The 21853-nt window shown below is 41.4% G+C and overlaps 1 protein-coding gene across 1 annotated transcript in view; it reads left to right on the forward strand.

Annotated features, from left to right (window-relative positions):
* fsip1 (fibrous sheath interacting protein 1) overlaps positions 1–21853 on the forward strand; it is a 471059-nt gene that overhangs the window by 41407 nt on the left and 407799 nt on the right. The window contains exons 9-11 of the mRNA XM_067992167.1: positions 12674–12810; positions 13109–13210; positions 21513–21686. Of these exons, the coding sequence (XP_067848268.1) occupies positions 12674–12810; positions 13109–13210; positions 21513–21686 (413 nt within the window). The remainder of the gene's footprint in view (positions 1–12673; positions 12811–13108; positions 13211–21512; positions 21687–21853) is intronic.

A 21853-nucleotide genomic window follows, 5' to 3' on the forward strand; every position in this document is an offset into this window, starting at 1 on the left:
CCGCAGCCCTGTTAACATCGGGCCCCTTATCTTTTATCCCAAAGACTGCCAGCAGCTGCTTGCAGGAGGCCACATGGTTTTACACTAACACCTCATGCATAAAAATATTAAAACTACCCAATCCTGCAGTATGTATCCTGATCTGCCACAGTAGTACTTTGCTGAAAGTAGAATGCAACTAGATGCCTTCATTTATGAAATTATGCCAATATTTGCCACAATGAATGGAGGATATTTAGCAATTTTTACTGTGTGAAACAATCTGGAACAGTTTATATCAAATAGAACATACATTATTCAGTTTCAGGATATCTTATTTTTTTTTTATTCCAATGTTCATTTCAAATGAAACCTTTCCATTTCTATTCCATCTCTGAATTTTAGTTTTTCATTTTTATATCTAATCTGACCCTACTTCTCTGAACTACAACACCAAATCAACCTGATGTATTTACAGTCATTCAACCTGGAATACCTTATATTGTAGCGGTAAACCTTCCTATCATGCTCCCCAGCTGACACTTTCCAGTCTGAAAATACTCTCCTTTCTGCCCTGCTTTCTGGGACCATAATTAACACTACGGGAGAGCCCCTAGTTTGATGTAATATGTTGATCTCTTGTGGCATTGTTGACGTACAAACATTTAAAAAAAACTTTTTTCTTATTTCCTACTCTTTCTGATTCTCCTATGTATGTTTATTTATGTCTACCTGTCTGTCATTATGTCTTTCTCTCAACTAGATTAACACTTCAGTGCAGTGCTGAGAGAATGCTACACTTTGGAGGCACCATTCTTTAGTTGAAATGTTAAATAGATGCCCAATCTCCTTGTTTCAGTGGTTCAAGTGGATGTCAAAGATCTCGTGGCTCTATTTGAAGTAGAGAGGAAGCTCCCCATGTGTCCTGGCCAACATTCCTTCTTTGACCAACTGATTAACTGCTCATTCATCTCATTTTTGTTTGTGGGACCTTTGTGTGTCAAATGGTTGTTGCGTTTGCCTACACAATAACAGAGACTGTACTTCCAAGAAATTAATTGTACGTGAAGCAATTAGGGATGTTTTTGAGAGATATGTCAAGGACCTGTATCAGTGCAAGTTCTTTTTTCTTCCAACCCTTTTTCTGTTTTCCTCTATCTCCAAATGAGACTTGGAGCTCAATACTTGTCTCTGACCCTCTGATAGTTGCAAAAATTATCTGATTTATTCCTGGTTACAAAGTAGAGACAAGGGCCCATGGCCTGAGACTGGGGGAGGGGGGGGGGAGTGGGAGAAGGATCGGGAGAGGAGGTCCTGAGTTCCTGCTGATGATATGGCCTAAACTGAAAATGGTTTGTTAATATTTTTGTAATGAGAAAAAAATATCAACATTACAGTTCCACAGTAGTTACACAGATGCAGAAAACAAATCGAGCTCAGCCCACCCATTCTGTTTGTGGTACAAGGCATATTTTTTTGTCATGGTATGAGCAATAGAACCTTCATGAAGTGAACTAAAGTAAAGCAAAAGTCTGATTTTGAAGTAAAACTAATAGATACCACCTGCTTGAATAGAGAAACGGTCCAAGTTTTATTAATAAAGGTCTAAAATGCTTTTATAGAAGAGGTGTGATTATTCATGGATGTACGTTTCCTGAAAACGTCAAACAGTTTTTGTACAATTTATCCATTACTGATTCTATCTAGCTATCTGAACATTTGAGGGGAGCTGCTGATGCCTCACACTCAATGTGGTACAGACAGCTGTGCATTAAAGCAGTCTATGTACTGATGCAGTCTGTGCTGGACGGGCTAGGCTAGGAGGTGGGAAAGGGCCACTTATCGGCAATTAAAATCGTGGTGGTGCAACACCAGGAAAATTTCTGTAAGCACGTATTGGTCCCTAAATTTACGTGAGAATCTTTTACATGTATTCTGCATATAACCTCCATAAATCTCAAACTTTATGGGAAATAACCTTATCCAAGTTAGAAAGGTACACATATTGCAAAATATTCCCCACAACTAAAGGCAATATGAAACAAGACAAATGTAAATATAAATTGGGGAAAAAACCCACAATTTTGGAAGGGCAGAATGACAACAGGTATACCAGAATACAAATGAAAAGAGAGAAAAATACAAAAAGTGACACTAATAGGGAAAAAAAGGGAGCAAACGATAATTGAAAAGTGCAGAAAATAAACATTTGCAACAGTTACCTTCAATGGGAGGAGGTGACTGGTCTCCTTTTTATTTAATTTTTTTTGATGGAAGGGCATGGGTGGTTGAATATTTCCAGACCCCAAGTTTAGATTTCCTTTTTAACAATGGCTGTTCATTGTACTGATTGATATGTTCATATTATTTGATTTCTGTAGAATGAAGTTAACTGATCATAATTAACAGTTTTATTGAAAAATTAACTTTCATAATTAAATTATGCTTTCATACTTAATAATTATATTCAAAAGCAAAATGGGTTATACTAAATTGGCAAATAATCCCAAAATACTGTGAGGGGAGAAATCTTTACAGCTTTCTGGAGTGTCTCAGTCACCCTTTGTCATGGTTTTAATTTTATGTGCACCAAAGTTTCTTTTTTTTAGATAACCTAATATCTGGGTGCATCTGGAAACAAGTGTAACCAGGTTAGATGTGTCTCATAATTACCTCAGTGATTGCTGTGAGCATAAAATTTTATACTAGGGTGGAAGTGGAGCAAATCACCGATACCCTTGTTTCAGCAAATCTTAGTTAGCCTCAGTGTTTAAATATCATCTTTTAAAATGGGGTAAAGTTCCAGGAAACAAGACTGTTTGATAGAGGCATAGACAGAGGAACAGTATGTTAAGCTTCACCACGGATATTCCATGTGGACTTCTTGTATTCATACAGAACATTTAAGTGTAGCTCTTGTACTGCTGTTTTGAGCATGAAATTCTTGCTTAGTGCTTGCAATTTATGTGAAGTTGCTGCAATCATAATGTAGCAGCAGATTGATAGTATTGACTCTCTGGGGTGCAGTGAGCTGTACTAATCAAGTTCACTGGTCTGCATGTCTTTGGATGACAATGATTCAGATGAAACAAATTGGTTTTCTCTGTAGCCTAGGATATAGGGACGGTATTCCATACTTGGTGCATATAGGCTCTGTAGAGAACAGAAATTACAGAAGGAATACTGTTTTCTAGTACTTGTACTTTCCAATTACTCCTTAAAATCATATCATTGCTTGTATCTTGTGACTGCTGCTTTTGTTTTTTTTATATTATCCCGGCTTGGATATATATTGCTGTTTCTTCTCTGTTGGATCAAAATCCTGGAATTTCTTACTTGACACCACGATGGAAACACCGTCATAAGCACTGCAGCAGTTTAAGAAAGCAGCCCAACGCCACTACCTCAGGGCAATAAAGGATAATAAAGGTGACCTTGCCAGCAATGTCCACTTTATGTGAACAAATGTAAATAAATTCTTAAAATTAACAATTGAGCTAGCATCAACTGCCCTTTGCGGAAGAGAGTTCCAACCTTCTACAATTGAGCTAGCATCAACTGCCGTTTGTGGAAGAGAGTTCCAAACTTCTACCATCCTTTGCACGTAGAAGTGTTTCCTAACTTCGCTCCTGAAAGTCCTGGCTCTAACTTTTAGGCTATGTCCCCGAGTCCTAGACTCCCCAACCAGAGGAAATATCTACCCTATCAGTTCCCCTTAAAATCTTGAAAACTTCGATTAAATCACCCCATGATCTTCTAAATTCTAGGGAATACACCCCTAGTTTATGTAATCTCTCCTCGTAATTTAACCCTTGGAGTCCAGGTATCATTCTAGTAAATCTACACTGCACTCCCTTCAAGGCCAATATATCCTACCTAAGATGCGGTGCCCAGAACTAAACACAATACTGCAGAAAACCTAGAAGAGTATAGAAAGTGCAGGGGTGAAATTAGAAAGGAAAGAGAGGGCATGAAAAAATACAGGCAAGTAAAATCAAGGAGAACCCAAATATGTTTTATAAATACATAAAGAGCAAGAGAATAACTAAGGAAAGAATAGGGCCTATTAGAAACCAAAAAGGTAACTTATGTATGGAGGTGGAAGATGTAGGTACATTTCTTAATGAATACTTTGCGTCTGTCCTCACAAAAGAGGGGGACCATGCAGAGATTATAGTTGAAGAGGAGTGTGAAATATTGGATGGGATAAACATAGTGAGAGAGGAAGCATTAAGGGGTTTAGCAACTTTTGAAAGTAGATAAATTGTCAGGCCCGGATGAAATGTATCCCAGGCTGTTAAGGGAAGCAAGGGAGGAAGTAGCAGAGTCTCTGACCATCATTTTCCGATTCTCCCTGGCTACAGTCATGGTGCTGGAGGATTGGAGGACTGCTAACATCGTACCGTTGTTCAAAAAGGGAGAAAGGGATAGAATGAGTAATTATGGGCCGGTCAGTCTAGCCTCGGTGGTGGGCAAATTATTGGAATCAATTCTGAGGGACAGCATAAATCATCGCTTAGAAAGGCACGGGTTAATCAAGGACAGTCAGTATGGATTTGTTCATGGAAGGTTATGTCTCACTAACTTGATTGAATTTTTTGAGGAGGTAACGAGCAGGATCGGTGAGGGAAACGCATTTTTTTTTTTATTCGTTCACGGGATGTGGGCGTCACTGGCGAGGCCAGCATTTATTGCCCATCCCTAATTGCCCTTGAGAAGGTGGTGGTGAGCCGCCTTCTTGAACCGCTGCAGTCCGTGTGGTGACGGTTCTCCCACAGTGCTGTTAGGAAGGGAGTTCCAGGATTTTGACCCAGCGACAATGAAGGAACGGCGATATATTTCCATGTCGGGATGGTGTGTGACTTGGAGGGGAACGTGCAGGTGGTGTTGTTCCCATGTGCCTGCTGCTCTTGTCCTTCTAGGTGGTAGAGGTCGCGGGTTTGGGAGGTGCTGTCGGAGAAGCCTTGGCGAGTTGCTGCAGTGCATCCTGTGGATAGTGCACACTGCAGCCACGGTGCGCCGGTGGTGAAGGGAGTGAATGTTCAGGGTGGTGGATGGGGTGCCAATCAAGCGGGCTGCTTTATCTTGGATGGTGTCGAGCTTCTTGAGTGTTGTTGGAGCTGCACTCGTCCAGGCAAGTGGGGAGTATTCCATCACACTCCTGACTTGTGCCTTGTAGATGGTGGAAAGGCTTTGGGGAGTCAGGAGGTGAGTCACGCGCCACAGAATACCCAGCCTCTGACCTGCTCTTGTAGCCACAGTATTTATATGGCTGGTCCAGTTAAGTTTCTGGTCAATGGTGACCCCCAGGATGTTGATGGTGGGGGATTCGGCGATGGTAATGCCGTTGAATGTCAAGGGGAGGTGGTTAGACTCTCTCTTGTTGGAGATGGTCATTGCCTGGCACTTATCTGGCGCGAATGTTACTTGCCACTTGTGAGCCCAAGCCTGGATGTTGTCCAGGTCTTGCTGCATGCGGGCTCGGACTGCTTCATTATTTGAGGGGTTCCGAATGGAACTGAACACTGTGCAGTCATCAGCGAACATCCCCATTTCTGACCTTATGATGGAGGGAAGGTCATTGATGAAGCAGCTGAAGATTGTTGGGCCTAGGACACTGCCCTGAGGAACTCCTGCAGCAATGTCCTGGGGCTGAGATGATTGGCCTCCAACAACCACTACCATCTTCCTTTGTGCTAGGTATGACTCCAGCCACTGGAGAGTTTTTCCCCTGATTCCCATTGACTTCAATTTTACTAGGGCTCCTTGGTGCCACACTCGGTCAAATGCTGCCTTGATGTCAAGGGCAGTCACTCTCACCTCACCTCTGGAATTCAGCTCTTTTGTCCATGTTTGGACCAACGCTGTAATGAGGTCTGGAGCCGAGTGGTCCTGGCGGAACCCAAACTGAGCATCGGTGAGCAGGTTATTGGTGAGTAAGTGTCGCTTGATAGCACTGTCGACGACACCTTCCATCACTTTGCTGATGATTGAGAGTAGACTGATGGGGCGGTAGTTGGCCGGATTGGATTTGTCCTGCTTTTTGTGGACAGGACATACCTGGGCAATTTTCCACATTGTCGGGTAGATGCCAGTGTTGTAGCTGTACTGGAACAGCTTGGCTAGAGGCGCAGCTAGTTCTGGAGCACAAGTCTTCAGCACTACAGCTGGGATGTTGTCGGGGCCCATAGCCTTTGCTGTATCCAGTGCACTCAGCCGTTTCTTGATATCACGTGGAGTGAATCGAATTGGCTGAAGACTGGCTTCTGTGATGGTGGGGATATCGGGAGGAGGCTGAGATGGATCATCCACTCGGCACTTCTGGCTGAAGATGGTTGCAAACGCTTCAGCCTTGTCTTTTGCACTCACGTGCTGGACTCCGCCATCATTGAGGATGGGGATGTTTGCAGAGCCTCCTCCTCCCGTTAGTTGTTTAATTGTCCACCACCATTCACGACTGGATGTGGCAGGACTGCAGAGCTTTGATCTGATCTGTTGGTTGTGGAATCGCTTAGCTCTGTCTATAGCATGTTGCTTCCGCTGTTTAGCATGCATGTAGTCCTGAGTTGTAGCTTCACCAGGTTGGCACCTCATTTTTAGGTACGCCTGGTGCTGCTCCTGGCATGCTCTTCTACACTCCTCATTGAACCAGGGTTGATGTGGTCTACATGGATTTTAGCAAGGCTTTTGACAAGGGAACACATGGCAGACTGGTCAATAAAGTAAAAGCCCATGGGATCCAAGGGAAAGTGGCAAGTTGGATCCAAAATTGACTTTGTGGCAGAAAGCAAAGGATAATGGTCGATGGGTGTTTTTGTGACTGGAAGGCTTTTTCCAGTGGGCTTCACAGGGCTCAGTACTAGGTCCCTTGCCTTTTGTGGGTATATATTAATGATTTGGACTTGAATGTAGGGGCATGATCAGGAAGTTTGCAGATACTTAAATTGGGCGTGTGGTTGATGGTGAAGAGGAAAGCTGTAGGCTGCAGGAAGATATCAATGGACTGGTCAGGTGGGCAGAAAAGTGGCAAATGGAATTCAATCTGGAGAAGTGTGAGGTAATACATTTGGGGAGGGTAAACAAGGCAAGGGAATACACAATAAATGGGACGATACTGAGAGGTGTAGAAGAAGTGAGGGACCTTGGAGTGCATGTCCACAGATCCCTGAAGGTAGCAGGACAGGTAAATAAGGTGGTTAAGAAGGCATACGGGATACTTTCCTTTATTTACCAAGGCATAAAATATAAGAGCAGGCAGGTTATGCTAGAACTGTATAAAACATTAGTTTGGCTACAGCTTGCGTATAGTTCTGGTCACCACATTACAGGAAAGATGTGATTGCACTGGAGAGGGGACAGAGGAGATTTATGAGGATGTTGCCAGGACTGGAGAATTTTAGCTATGAGTAAAGATTGGATAAACTGGGGTTTTCTTTGGAAAAAGGAGGCTGAGGGGAGATTTAATTGAGGTGTATAAAATTATGAGGGACCTTGATAGAGTGGATAGGGTGGACCTATTTCCCTTAGCAGAGGGGTCAGTGATCGGGGGGCATAGATTTTAAAGTAATTGGTAGAAGGATTAGAGGGGAGCTGAGGTGAAATTTTTTCACCTAGAGAGTGGTGGAGGTCTGGAACTCACTGCCAGAAAGGATGGTAGAGGCAGAAACCCTCAACTCATTTAAAAAAGTACTTGGATGTGCACTTGCAGTGCTGCAATCTACAGGGCTACGGACTAAATGCTGGAAAGTGGGATTAAGCTGGATAGCTCTTTATCGGCCTCCAATACGGACACGATGGGCCAAATGGCCTTCTTCTGTGCCGTAACTTTCTATGATTAACTAAATCTGGCTCATTACTCATTATTAAATCAAATATGGCCTGCCCCCTTGTTGGTTCTAGGACATATTGTTGCAGAAAGCTGTCTGGAACACGCTGAAGAAATTCGCTACCTTTCTAACATGAGCTTGTCTGCTTATCCCAATCAATATGAAAGTTAAAATCCCCCATCAAAACCACTCTGCCTTTGCTGCATGCTTGTCTAATCTTGTGTAATCTACTTCTTCATTGCATAATATCATCTAGAATTGATCAGATAACCAGTATTGTCTTAATCAAAGACCAATTGCTATTTGTATACAATTATATGTTGTACCTTTTATCTTTAACAACAGATGGCAGTAGAACATTGCTAAACCACTTCCTTTTTTCCCTTTGCTGGTTGTTTACTGAAATCATCAATAACTGCTACTTTCAGAACTCACTTAAAAAGGTCTCGTAATAAAATTATAAATTTGTATAATTAATATATCCCCGGACTGATAACAAAAGGCCACATCTAACCACATGACCTTTAAAGAAGTTTTCACTGTAATTTCATTTTCTGTTAGTTGCAGAATTAGAATTTTTTTATTTTAACAGTAGTGGAAAAATAGATTACAGAACCATTGAGCACTGTTTCTTTTTCTCCTAGACAAATCTTATTTTTCTTCAGATTAACCCAAAAAGTAATAATTGTGGGACCAATATGTTAAGTGTTTTTCCAGTGTTGAAATCGTGCATTATTTTAGTAGATAAGGTGGCCTGGTTAGTTCTTGATTCCCAATCAGAAGGGCATGGTTTGACGTTTTTGGGTTGCTTATTACCCAAACTTGTCTGCCTTGGTTGGGTGAACTTTATTAATTTTCTCAACTAGCTTAATGGGAGGAATAGAGGTAATTCGGGAAGTACGCATGATTGGGCAAGTAAAAGTTAAATGTTCAAAATTTTACATTTTTAATAAAAATTCTGATTGGTATCAGTGTTTAGTTCTAAGGGGTTGAGATTAAAAGGCAGCTTTTAACAGTCTTGGGCAAGAGGGTGTGCTCATGATGAGGGGTGACTGCCAACATAAAGTTGCTGATGGCATCACTGCTACAAGTGATCAGACTAAGGCTCTCTGCCACAAAGAGGATATTTTCAACCACAAAGCCTGGGACTGAGGGTTTGTGTGACTGCCTATATGGTGGAATTGATGACAGCTGATGTGGCTCATGATTTCCTTATCTCTGCAGCTGAAGTGATCAGCAAAATGAAGGTTGAACCTATTAGCCACTAATCTACTGAGCAGCACCCTGCCAATTGCAAAGGGAAGGAGAGCTGTTAGTGAAAGCAGAAGGCCTTTACAATGGTACTTAAACCCTCCTTAGAAAGTTCAGAAGCTCCTGCAAAGCTAGCTTATGATACAGCATGTAGTGATGCCATGAGCGTCATTAGGGACGTGAAACTGAATCAGTCGGTTGCATTCATCCACAAGGGTGGGTAGTTAGACAAGAATGACCCCAAATCACTTTTCTGTTGGCCAAATTCTGTTATCAATCTTGATCAAGAGTAGCATTAGTCCAAAGGAACAGTGTTCATACTCTCTAAAAGGTTCTTCAGAGGGCATCCTTGGGGTCTGCAAAGAGTACTATACTGAATTTACCTTTTTGTTACCTCCACACTCTAATATTCCAATGCACACCTGGCGGCCCTGCCATCTTTCACTCTCGATAAACTTGTCCTCATTCAAAAACTCCGTTGCTCGAATCCTAACCTGCACCAAGTCCCGCTCACCCGTCACTCCTGTGCTCCCAGTCCACCAGCGTCTCGATTTTAAAATTTTCATCCATGTGTTCAAATCCCTCCATGGCCTTGCGCTTCTCTATCTCTGTAACCTCCATCAAGAACTCTGTGTTCCCCCAATTCTGGCCTCTTGTGAATCTCCCACTCCCTTAGCCCCACCATTAGCACATGTGCCTTCAGTAGCCTAGGCCCTAAGCTCTGGAATTTCCTCCTTAAAGCTCTCTGTCTGTCTTTTTAAAAAAAATACCCGTAATTTTAATATCTTGCTTCATAAATGGCAGAAAGACACTCTGTGAAATAACCCTTATCTTTCGAGGACATGGTCAGTCAAATTTCTACGACAGCTTTGCATTGCAATTTTAATCGATTTGAGATGCACCTTTACCCTCACTGTAAACTCATTTTAAAAATTGTGTAACCTGAAGGGTCCTGAGGGAACAACAGTTCAGTTTTGAGCGATGCACCTGCTACCTTGCAAAACAGTAAATCAATTTCTATCCTGACATTCAGAAAATACAACTTCATTACATTATTACCATCCCAGCAAGTTCATTAATATCTCATACTTGTACTAGCCACAGTATAATCTTTCTATCTAAAATATTTTTTCACCTTTTCCTGTGTCATGTTCCATAAAACAACCTGCATTCAGGTGTTTACCAACACTGCTTTGTAACTGGCTACTAGGGGTAAAGAAGAGCCATAATAGCTCCCTTCCAATAGTGGAGGCGTGGCCAGCATTTTGGAATGCAGAATGTGGGAAATCCTAGCTATCCCCACAGTGAAGCTCTTAGTCACCTTAGATGTTGTTGATATTTAAGTGCATGTGGGGCTCACTCTCTTCTACCAAAACAGCCCCCTACTCCAAGATCATCCTGAAGAATAAAGGTAACCCACTGCTTTTCTTCACTGCCAACTGTCTCTTTAAACCCCTCTCCCTTGCCCTCTTCACCCTCACCTCCAATAACAAATGTGAGGAGCTCAATGACTTTTTTTGCCACTAAGATTGAGACCATCCATTCAGCTGCCTCTGCTGCTCCACCTCTCCTTAGCCCTAAACCCATGTCTTCCACTTGTTTCTCTTTTAGCTCCCTTCATGCCCTCTTCATGCCCATCTTATCTGTGAGATTCACCTTCTGCTCCTGTGACCCCATTCTAACTAAACTGTTGACCACCCAAATTGCCTTTTTTGCTGCCACACCAACTGACATTGCAATTGGTTCCTTCTGCTCAAGCATTGTCCCACTTCCTTTCAAAACTGTTGTTGTCACTCCCTTCTTCAAAAAACCCACCCTCAAGCTGTCTCTCCTTGCAAACTACTGCCCCATTTCCGATCTCTCTTTTCTTGAAAGTGTTGTTCCTCCCAATCCGTGCCATTTCTTCCCACAACTCTATATTTGAATCTCTCCAGTCACGTTTCTGCTCCTGCCAAGATACTGAAATGCCCCTTTTAAAAAAAAAAGCTTACAAATGACATCCTGCATCTGTGTTTGTGATGCATTATCCTTCCTCGACTTACCTGCAGCCTTAGACACATTTGACCACACCACACTCCAATGCCTCTCCTCCATTGTCCAGCTCAGTGAGACTGCCCTCATTTGGTCTAATGCACTCTGCCACCTATCCAGTCGTAGCCAGAGGATGTCCATTAATGGCTTCTCCTGCCCCCGTACCATTACCTCCATAGATCCCCAAGGATCTATCCTTGTCTCCTTCCTCTTTCTCACCTTCGTGCTGCCCCTTAGCAACATCATCTGCTGACATGTCAGCATACATAGGAAAGCTGCTACCAACACCCAGCTCTGCCACTTTACTGCCTCTCTCGACCTCTCCACTGCTTCTGTGTTGTCAGACACTTATCCAATAACCAGTCTTGGATGAGCTGCAATTTCATCCATTGTCTTTGGCCTCCTTGCCAATGATTCCATCCCTCTCCCTGGCCACTGTCCTAGACTGTTCACAACCTCGGCGTCCGAGTCAACCCTGAACTGAGTTTTCAACCCCATATCATCTCCATCACAAAGACCGTCTGTCTCCACCTGTGCAATGTCGCCCGCCTCCATCCCTACATCAGTCAATCTGCTGCTAAACCTCTCATCCATACCTTTGTCACCTCCTGACTCAACTATTCCAATGCTCCTTGTCCAGCCTCCCGTCCTCTATCATCCATAAACATCCAAAACTCTGCAGTCATTCTATCCGGCTCCAAGTTCTGCTCACCCATCACTCCTGCCCTTGGCTTCTGATTCCCCAACGCCTCATTCTTGTGGTTAAATCCCTTCATGGTCTTGCCACTTCCTATCTGTAACCTCCTCCAGCATCCCCTCCTCCAAACTCTCTGTTCCTCGGATTCTGGCCTCTTCTGCAATCCCCTCCCTTCATTCCATCATTGGCGGCATGCCTTCAGTTGCCTAGACCCCAAGCTCTGAAATTCCCTCCCTAATTCCCTCCATCTCTCCACCTCTCTCCTTTAATACCCTCCTTAAAATCCACCTCGTTGCTCAAGTTTTTGGTCACCCTCCTAATACCTCCTTCTTTGGCTGAGTCCTTTCTTTTATTATAGCTCTGCCAAATGCCTTGAGACATTTTTCTACATTAAAGGCACTATGTAAATGCAAGTTGTTATAGCGTTTGATTCAAGTAAGGAATTCCAATTTATTAATATACTTTTGCAGTTTGTGTGGAGTTTCTGATCCAAATAAGAATGAAATATAAAATCTTGATTCGTTTAAGATGTAGTTTTTACTTACTTTTTAATGATCATCATACGAAAGACGGGTGTTTCACTCCCAAACTTCAGAGATCATTTTACATTGATAGAGGTCAAATGTATTTTGTAGAAATCATGTTTGAAGTGTCTTTTTTTTTGTGGAGTAAATCGCTGAATGTATTTTTAAGTGGTTTGCAGATTTGCACGTTTGTTGCTTTCTTGCCATTTACAGCAATCCTGATTCAAAACATGAAATTTATTGGCATACTGGTTACTCATCTATTAGGATTGGAGCAGGATGTGATGTATTATTTTATGCATCGAGTTGAAGCAGGTGACAGGAAATTGTTCGATAAATGCCTACACTGTTTGTTTTCTTGTCAGACTACCAAGGCAATGCTGAAGGAGTTAAATTGTCTTCAGAAGCCAGCTCCAAAAATGTCCAAAACAAAGATACAGGGAACCAAATGTTCACCCAAAAAAAGATCAAAGTTAAAGATTTTGTTACGAAGAATATTGAGGTATGTGAAATTATTTCTGTCTCTGCACAATCTTAAGCAGAATTGTTGTTGACTGCAGCAGTACCTCATTATTTTGATATTTATAGGTGTTTGATCAATTGTTGATGGCTCAATGGCCTCATTACATGCCTCCCCTTTCATTGCCATTTTAGAGTTGCATGAACGTAGTTGTCTTTGGCTTACAATTGGCAATGTTTGGTATTCATATATATTCGTTGGGAGCTCAGATAGTTGCTTTGGCTTTGAATTTTTCTATCATGAGCCCAAGTTGTTAATAACTAATTACTAATGTTTGCAGTTGGCAAAGGAGGCAAAGAACCCGGTGCTGCTGACTGATGATGAAAAAAGACGACTAGCAGAACTACTGAAGAATGTTGATATTGAGACATCAAGCATTGAAGTAAGACCAGTTGTTTAACACTTTAGAGTTTTGCATTCCTCTATAGCAAAAGAAATCTTGACTGCTTGTTGGGATATGGTTCAGTGGGTACGTTGTGTCTTCTGGTACCTCAACAAAATAGTTGTTCTTTATGTGTGAGTCTCAATAGTGATTTTTAGAATGGTGCATGACCATTGGAGGGGATCATAGCTGAGGCCAATTCTGTCTTCACTGAACACTTCCCACAACACAGGTCTTTGACTAGCAATCAGGAGTGGAAACCCATGCCATTTTTCACCTCTTCAGCTCATGAATGCTGAGGCTAATTGAAATGCACATATTGCTGCTGGGATCAACTGAATATAGACTGACGCATGAACCTGAGACATTCCTGGTCTCGTGGGTAGAAATTTGTGTGGGCCCAGAATTGGCACTGCGCTGGCAGTTCTCTCAATAGGCGGAGTGCCAACCCTAGTCCCGCTGTTGATTGGCAGCTTGCCTAATCGGGGCCTTGAATATTGGGCGTCCCTGACAATATTTAAAAGGCAGCCTGCACCTCTTTAAAGGGGAGGTGCATTTTGGCTGCAGACAACTGGAAGGTCATTCAAGATATGGCAGGCCAAGGAGAAGTTTTAAGGTCCCCCTCGCTTCTCAAATGCAGCACTGGAGGAGGAGTTCAGCAGGAGGAGGGATGTCCTCATCCCACCAAGTGGCAGGAAGGTATCCCACCAAGCTGCTTAACAGTTGTAGATATAGGTGGCAGAGTGCATTAGACCAGGAGCATCACCCCCAGAACATGGCTGCAATGCAGGAAGAAGTTCAATGGTCTGACCAGGGTTTCTAAGCAGCCACTCATCTGCCTGCTTATCCTTCAGACTACAGTAAATGCTAATCCTTGTCCCCCTCGTCCCTTTCAGGTCAAGAAAATAAAAAGTGCCCAGATGCTGAGGATCTGGCAGAAAGCATCACTCAAGATGACACAGCATTGCTTGACCTTTAGCAAGCAGCAGTTCAGAGACTGGCACTACGTGTACTGTAGAGGATAGGCTAGAGGGGTTTGCCCTCGGAGACTCGCCAAGCAGTAGTGCTCAGGAGCATGTGTAGGGGGATGGGATGGCCCAGGAAGCATCTTTCTGGAGGAAGAGCTTGCATCTTAGCCCTGCTGCAATAGGCACGAATGAATATCTTGAGGAAACAGCCAACATTCAAAGACTGGTCCCTATAAACGAGAACCTTTTAAATGCACTGGGCAGCCTACCAGCGTGTAGAGAGGCACAATAGAAGGGAGCAAGAAAGTCCCAGCTCGAGCTTATGTGGGGTCATCCAACACTGCATTGAGACTATGCAGTTATCCATTGAGTGACTGGTCAGCTCTATGAACACTGCAGTGGGATCCACAATGATGGAGCCTTTAGTGGAAGCTCTAACAGCTTTGCTGGGAGCTCAGACAGTTGCTTTGGCTTTGGGGTCTAGCATCTCCTCAGCCTTTCAATCCATGAAGAAAAGCATGGATTGAAGTGTTGAGAGCATGGATAGGGGCCACCTGAGCATCACTGCACTCCTTCACTTGGTTCTGATGCAGAGCAGCAGGAGTGTAGATGCACAGCCCCATGACAGATATAGTCAAAAGGTACTATAAAATCTGTTTTGAGTCTCGTATCTGCCATTCGGAAGTGAGTGTGACAGTGTATTGTGAGACTGTTTAATCCAGCAAGCAAATTACTGCTAATAGGTGATAGTTAATTGTGCATTCGTGCAACTCTAGAAGGGCAGATTACCGAAAAGATACAATTTATGGATCGTAGAGAGATGAGGCTTACTTATGAGGACTACTATTTTGAAATTGTAATGGAGCTGAAAAACTATACATTACAGAAAATACAATGCAGTAATTTTCTAGCCACAACAGACAAAAACATTTATGTAACAAAAACCTTTCTGGTTGTTTGAAAATCACAGCAAAATATGGCTGAAAGCTCACTTTCTGGTGGGAACTGTTGGGAGATCCTGATTGAAGCCTGCATGCCACCCCGGACTATTTAAAAAGTTTCTTCAGTTTTGTGAATTGTGTACAATGCATCAATATTAACCAAATAAAATAGCCAGCATAAAAAGATAAGATAGAAAGGAGGAGTATAGAAACAGAAAGATTAAGAAATTACATGATACCTAACATTTAGGACCTTTTCTTTCTCTCCATCTCATGCACAATCCTTAACTAAGAAGTGAGACAAACAACTTGTTCTCTGTGTTGGGGCTAATTCAATTCTGATAAAGTAGAAGTTTTTGAAATATGTAGCTGAGACTATTATGTATGAAATAATTCATTTAGACATTTTCCTTACTTGGATATTTCCGCAGTAAAATTCTTTCCACTTAGAAATCCCATACATTTTTCAAACTGGTTTTATTATTACACTCCATTTTCTGGGGTGGGGTGCTATATTTTCTGCTTTTATGGTATACAAAATTCTTAACACAATTCAGATGGGAAAAAAACTATAACCAAAACTAAGAATCATTTAGCCTCAGCTTAGAGATATATTAACCTTGGAGGGGGTGCAGTGCAGATTCACCAGAATGATATTGGGGCTAAAAGGGTTAAATTATGAGGACAGGTTGCATAAACTGGACTTGTATTCCCTTGAGTATAGAAGATTATGAGGTGATCTAATTGAGGCGTTTAAGATGATTAAAGGATTAGTAGGGTCGATAGAGAGAAACTATTTCCTCTAGTGGTGGAGTCCAGAACAAAGGGACATAACCTTAAAATTAGAGCTAGGCTGTACAGGGGTGATGTCAGGAAGCACTTCTTCACACAAAGGGTAGTGAAAATCTGGAACTCTCTTCCTCCAAAAAACTGCTGAGGTTAGGTCAACTGAAAATTTAAAAACTATGATTGATAGGTTTTTATTAGGCACGGGTATTAAGGGTTATGTCACCAAGGTGGGTAGATGGAGTTAAGGTACAGATCAGCCATGATCTAATTGAATGGCGGAACAGACTCAAGGTGCTGAATGGCCTACTCCTGTTCCTAGATTAGGAAAGTGTTTTTCAGGTTAATTGAAAATGTGCTTTCTTCATTTCATATCCTACACACACCATAGGATTATAGCCTTGCTGGATAGTTTTGGGTGAAACCACATGTTGAGTGCACTAATGGAAAATGACATCCTGATATGTTCCACATAGGCAATGCTACACCTATAGGCCAAGAAATTGGACTTGCACCCAGAACGGGAGGCAAGTCAGCGAAGTGATTGCTTTGTGCGCTGTTCCCCGGCGGCATGAAATCTGATCAAAATTAGGCCTTTCACTTCATTTGCCTTGAACCACTCTTGCTCCTCCTGGTTCCACAGAAATGTAATTATTAAAAAGTTACTTTTAGCCTTTATGAATGAACTCCAGTGATCCCTCTAAGGACCGCTGCTTAGGCCGCTCAAGACCTGGAACAACTGGGTTCCACCCATTTGTACACTAATTTCAATTGTGGTTCTACAACTGGCATTAGTACCCCTAATTGCAAATGCAGGGTGTCTAACATCTGTTTCAAGTGGGCACCCTGCACACCTAAAAGTTGCCAGCTACCAATTTAGCATTCGGCATACTTCCAGGTGAGATTGGCTGTGGGAAATCGGGACCCGAATTTGGTCCCCCCAATCATGATTTCATGCCCAAAAAATGGCAGAAGGAAGTTGAATTTCTTCTATATAGTCTCCTGCTCTAATATTAAAAATGCCCAGGACCTGCACCATAGTGCCAATTTGTTTTTTTCCCAGTTAAAAGTTCTTTGCTCCTTCTGTCAGATTTTCTGTCACCAAAACTTTGGGACAAAGTCTTCAGCTTCTCTACAGGAGTAGGTTAGATTAGTCAAGACAAAGCATCGAACATTCTGCTAATTAATCTGGCCTGTCCAGATTCTTGTGTTTCTTGGTTTTCCATTAGGTGTTGATGTTGGTCAGCACCAAGCAAGGAACTTTCTTGTTTCCCTTTTCAGCACAAGCATACAAAAGAAAGAAAGCTAGCTCTTCTGATCATATGGTAACACTACCTTCTCAAGGGCAATAAGGGAAGGGCAATAAATGTTGGCCTTGCCAGCGAAGCTCACATCCCATGAACAAATTTTTAAAAAAGCAACCTGTGCTGCCTAAATGGCCTTAAAGAGAAAATAAAGCAGGGAAAAAACAGCCAAAGGTTAACAGTGACCAGCATCAAGGACTCTTATGTTCTTCAGTGCTGAGAGTTCATGGCTGCCAGATGAATCTTGCCACTGTGACATTGTCAACAATGGCGTTCAATTCTATATAGATCAACAAAAGCTTGCACTTATATAGTGCTGTTAATTTAGAAAAATATATCAAGTGCTTTAAAGAGGCTTGAAGAAGTTTGGATGCCAAGCCAAAGAATTAGAGGTAAGGAGGGATGACCAAAAGAACGGTCAAAGGGTTTTAAGGAGGATCTTAAGGGAGGAGAGGGAGGTTGAAAGGCAGGAAATTCCATAGTGTGGGGCCTATGTATCTGAAATAATGGCCACCAATGGTGAAGGAAGGGAGGGGGAGAGCAGACACAAGAGGTAGGAGTCAGAGGAGCAGAGAGTTCAAGTGGTGGAGTCGGGTGGGGGGGTTGGTGGTGCGTGATAGGGCTGGAGGAGGTTACATAGACAGGGGGTGGTGAGGCCATAGGAAGATTTTCCTTTCTCAGTCTCATCCTTTTTCACTATCTCTCTATCTAAAACCCAGATTTTGTAGGAGCGTTATTTCTATTTGAGGCTACCAAGCAGAAAGTTTCCAAGAATTTTTCCATGAATTAAATAGATTGTGAAAGTCCCTACCATATACTTTATTTGGACTTCCAGCAACAAAGTATCATGTGAAAGACTACTAAATAAACTAAAATCCACAGAAATCCAGGATAGAATGTAAGATTGGAAAGAAATTGGACTATAAAAATAGTAAACGGAGAGTACTCAGGAAGGCATAGTATCAGACTGATGAAGATGCTGAATGGCACACTGCATACATCATTGCTTAGGCTCTGTTTCTTATCTACGTAAGTGACCTGGGTGCAGAAACCAGTTGTAAGCTTGTTAAATTTGCAGATGACTTTAAGATAGGGAATGCAGCAGGGACCGAAGATGCAGTTACTATTTTGTACAAGGATTTAGCTTTGTTGTGGAACTGGGCAGATAAATTGCAAATGATATTTAATAGCAGCAAATACAAAGTATTACATATTGAAAAAAAATAATTCGCAAAATAGTTACACAGTGAAGGAAATAGAATCAGCACAGGGAAACTTTTAAAGAGACATGCTTTGGATTTTTATGTAATCCAACATTGCTGATTTATTTTTTCCATGCAGCTTGGCACCGCTGGTCTCCTCATTCACTTAAGCTAGAGCAGATGGACAAGGAAGGATCATATCTTACTAGATGTGCTTTTACTTCAGTTGCTCCTGAATTTATTTTTTGATACATTTGACCAAACTATTTCATTAGCAAATATGTCTTTTGCTGGCTATTTTTCTTTTTATGCATGGTAGCTAAATTCTACAGTCTCATGTTTTCCATAGTCTGACATGCTCCTGACAGATAATTGTAAAGTGCTGTCACCCTGTGTTTGCATCAAAAAGACTTGACATTACGCCTCCTCGAGCGGTTTCACCATTAACAGTGTTGACCAGATCTTTGATTATGTTAGTGAATGGATTAAAACCATTATTGGTTGCATCACTAATTCTGTTGTGGACCTTCATTTTCAGTTTATTGTTGCAATGCTAGCCTCATGATGTGATTTGTCAGAGGAGTCCATGTACACCATGTACATAGCAGATGATACAGATGTTGTAAATGGGAGAACTAGAGACCATTTCTCATGGACTCTTTTTACATTGTTATACCCTTAAGTCATGTCTTGCTAGCATTTCCATTGGCCTCACAGATCCAACTGCATTCAACGGCTTGATTTCTCCAGATAGAATTAAGTTTGCCCGTTGCTCATTTCATTAATAACAACTCATTTTATCAATAACAACACTTAATTAGCCCTATTAATTTACAAAATTTCTCAAGGCACTTCATGTAGGAAAATAAGGCCGTTGAATACTAGTGGGACAGTTAGGAGAGGCGATTGAAAACAAGATAGATTAGAAAGGTTTTACTAAGGTTTTTAAGGGTGGGGAGAGAAGTAACGAGGCAGTGAAGTTCTAGAGTGTAGGACTGAGTTGGCTGAAGATCTTGCCACCAATGGAGGGAGGAGAGGACGCACAAGAGACCAGAGTCAGGAGGTTGAAGGGCATGGGATGGGATCATCAGATTAACTAAGGTTAGAGAGGTAGGTGGGTCAATGCCATGAAGGGATTAATAGATGAAGAGAATTTTGAATTTCATGTGTTAGAGAACAGAGAGACACTGCAGGTTGCAGGATGATGGACACAGGATGTGGACAGAGGGATTTTGAAGAATATTGTGTTTTTTTTGAAGGGTTTTGATGGAAGTGGGGATTAAAGTAGGTAATGTTGCGAAGGTGAAAGTAAGCAGTCTAGGTGATGGATAGGATATGTGCTTTGAAGCTCAACTTTGGATCAAACGGACACTATGCCATTTGCTTTAGCTTGAGAGCAGCTGGGAAGGGGTTGGAATAGATAGCAATGGTTAGGAATTACTATTTACTGCCCCCACCTATTTTGGCTCAGGGGATCAAGAGGAAAAAGCTACAATGTACAAAGCTATATCGCTTGTGTTACAACTGGGAAATGGCTGTGCATGCACAATCATTCGGTTGTTAATTTGACAAAAAAAGATGTAAAATCAAAGTAGGTTGTATTTTTGGTGCATAACAAAAGGAATAGCCCAAAAATGAAGCTCGTTTTAAAAAAAAATTACTTTCAACATCAGAGTAACATCAGTTTTGGTTGGCAGTTTAATAAAAACTATATTTCAAGTGAGTTCAGCAGTTATCCTTATAAACTCCTCCTTCCTGGAATCCACTATTGCAACAGTTATAGATCATTAACCATTTCATACAGAAAGCTCGCAGACCGGCTTTTGGTGGAGTAGAAGTTATTTACATTAAATCCATTGACCTTTTATCTAATGTTTCTTCCATCTATTCCTGACTCTGGTTCTTATTTGACATCATCTAAGGCTTAACACTGCTGAGCATTAGTAAAAATGAGTACCCAAAATTTTCCATTCTTTCTAAAATATACCCCAATATGTTGGTAAATATTCAGTTCTCAGTTAAATGGTATATTTGCAGCAACATGAGTGACAGTAACTTTTTGTTGATGTTCAAGCTGTCTCAACAGGAATCATTTGAACTTGCACTTGGGTTCTCGATGGTTCAGGCTCATTTGGGCTACACAAAGTTGTAGAAAGAAGGGTGGTGCAACAGAAACAGGCCTCCTGACTGTCTGACGGTGCTCTAACCTTTTTGGAATGTGAAGATTTTGGGGAATTTCATTTTTACATGATTTAATATTAATAAGCACAGTGTAGATTTTTTTAAAATCTTACATTGATTTCAAATTACACTTTGAAATTCTGTCAACACTGCAAAATTCCTTTTAACAGAAACTAGCAAGTGAAATTGGGTTATTTGGCAGCAGTGAAGAACCCATTGTGATAAAGGCCATGTCTCAATTTATTGTGCCAGTTTATACTGGACAGATAATGGGTAACAGTGGGATACGTGCATTTGCAGCAGATAAATTATTCCACTTCTGTTGAGTTCGTTCCACAAAATTGTATGTGTTTGTTGTGCTTTAAAGGTCTGCAATGATGGAGGTGTACTTTTAAAAAAGATATATTCCTTGAAGGATTTATTGGGGATTTTGCTTCCAGATTTTGTGATCATCCTTGATCCTTTGAAGATTGAATTCTCTTTGCAGTTTTTACACTCGCACATTTTCAATCACAAAGTTAAGAAACTTGACACTTGGTCATTTTGTTGCAGTCAGGGCAGTAGTACCTTACTAGCAATCCAAAAAGTTAATGCAAAATGCCATTGCCACCCCTTCTCCTGCCTGTGAAACCCACTCTGAGATATTGTCATTGTTGTTGCTCCCTGAATACTATGCTATTAACAACCTGTTGGTCCCCCATAGATTAATTACCATCTTACATTTTAAACACTGCTGTATAGCCTTCCCTAAGCCCATCTGCTTTTCTACATTTTGTGTAAAATTTTGTACAATCAGTGCTGCATAGAATAGATTTTATTGACATCTGGTTGCTATTTGTGCTCTGGATTTCAGTTGTACAAATGAGTTCTAATTCTGCTCACAAATTTACAATGAAGCTTTGTATTTTATTGGTCTGTAGGACACTTCAGTTCCCTGGGCAGTATCTGTGGCAGAAAGAGATGGATATACTCCAGAGAACATGCACCAGCAGCAGTTGGCTGAGATAGATGCCAAACTGCAGGTTTTTGTTTTGGCTGAGGATTTCCCTATGATTACCAGCTCGTGGTCCAGTGTACAAAGCCAGAATTATCAGGTAAGTGAGACCAGGCTATATATATATATATATATATATATATTAAAAAAAAGATGCTTAGTACTTTATTTTGCAAAGTACATAATTTCCTCATCAAGTAAAGAATTTTAAAAAGGCTCTTTTTAAAAAAATACAATAATTCAAATTTAATGTGTTTTGTCAATTAA

Source organism: Heptranchias perlo, chromosome 10 (assembly GCF_035084215.1).
Source record: "Heptranchias perlo isolate sHepPer1 chromosome 10, sHepPer1.hap1, whole genome shotgun sequence".
Lineage (NCBI taxonomy): Eukaryota > Metazoa > Chordata > Chondrichthyes > Hexanchiformes > Hexanchidae > Heptranchias > Heptranchias perlo.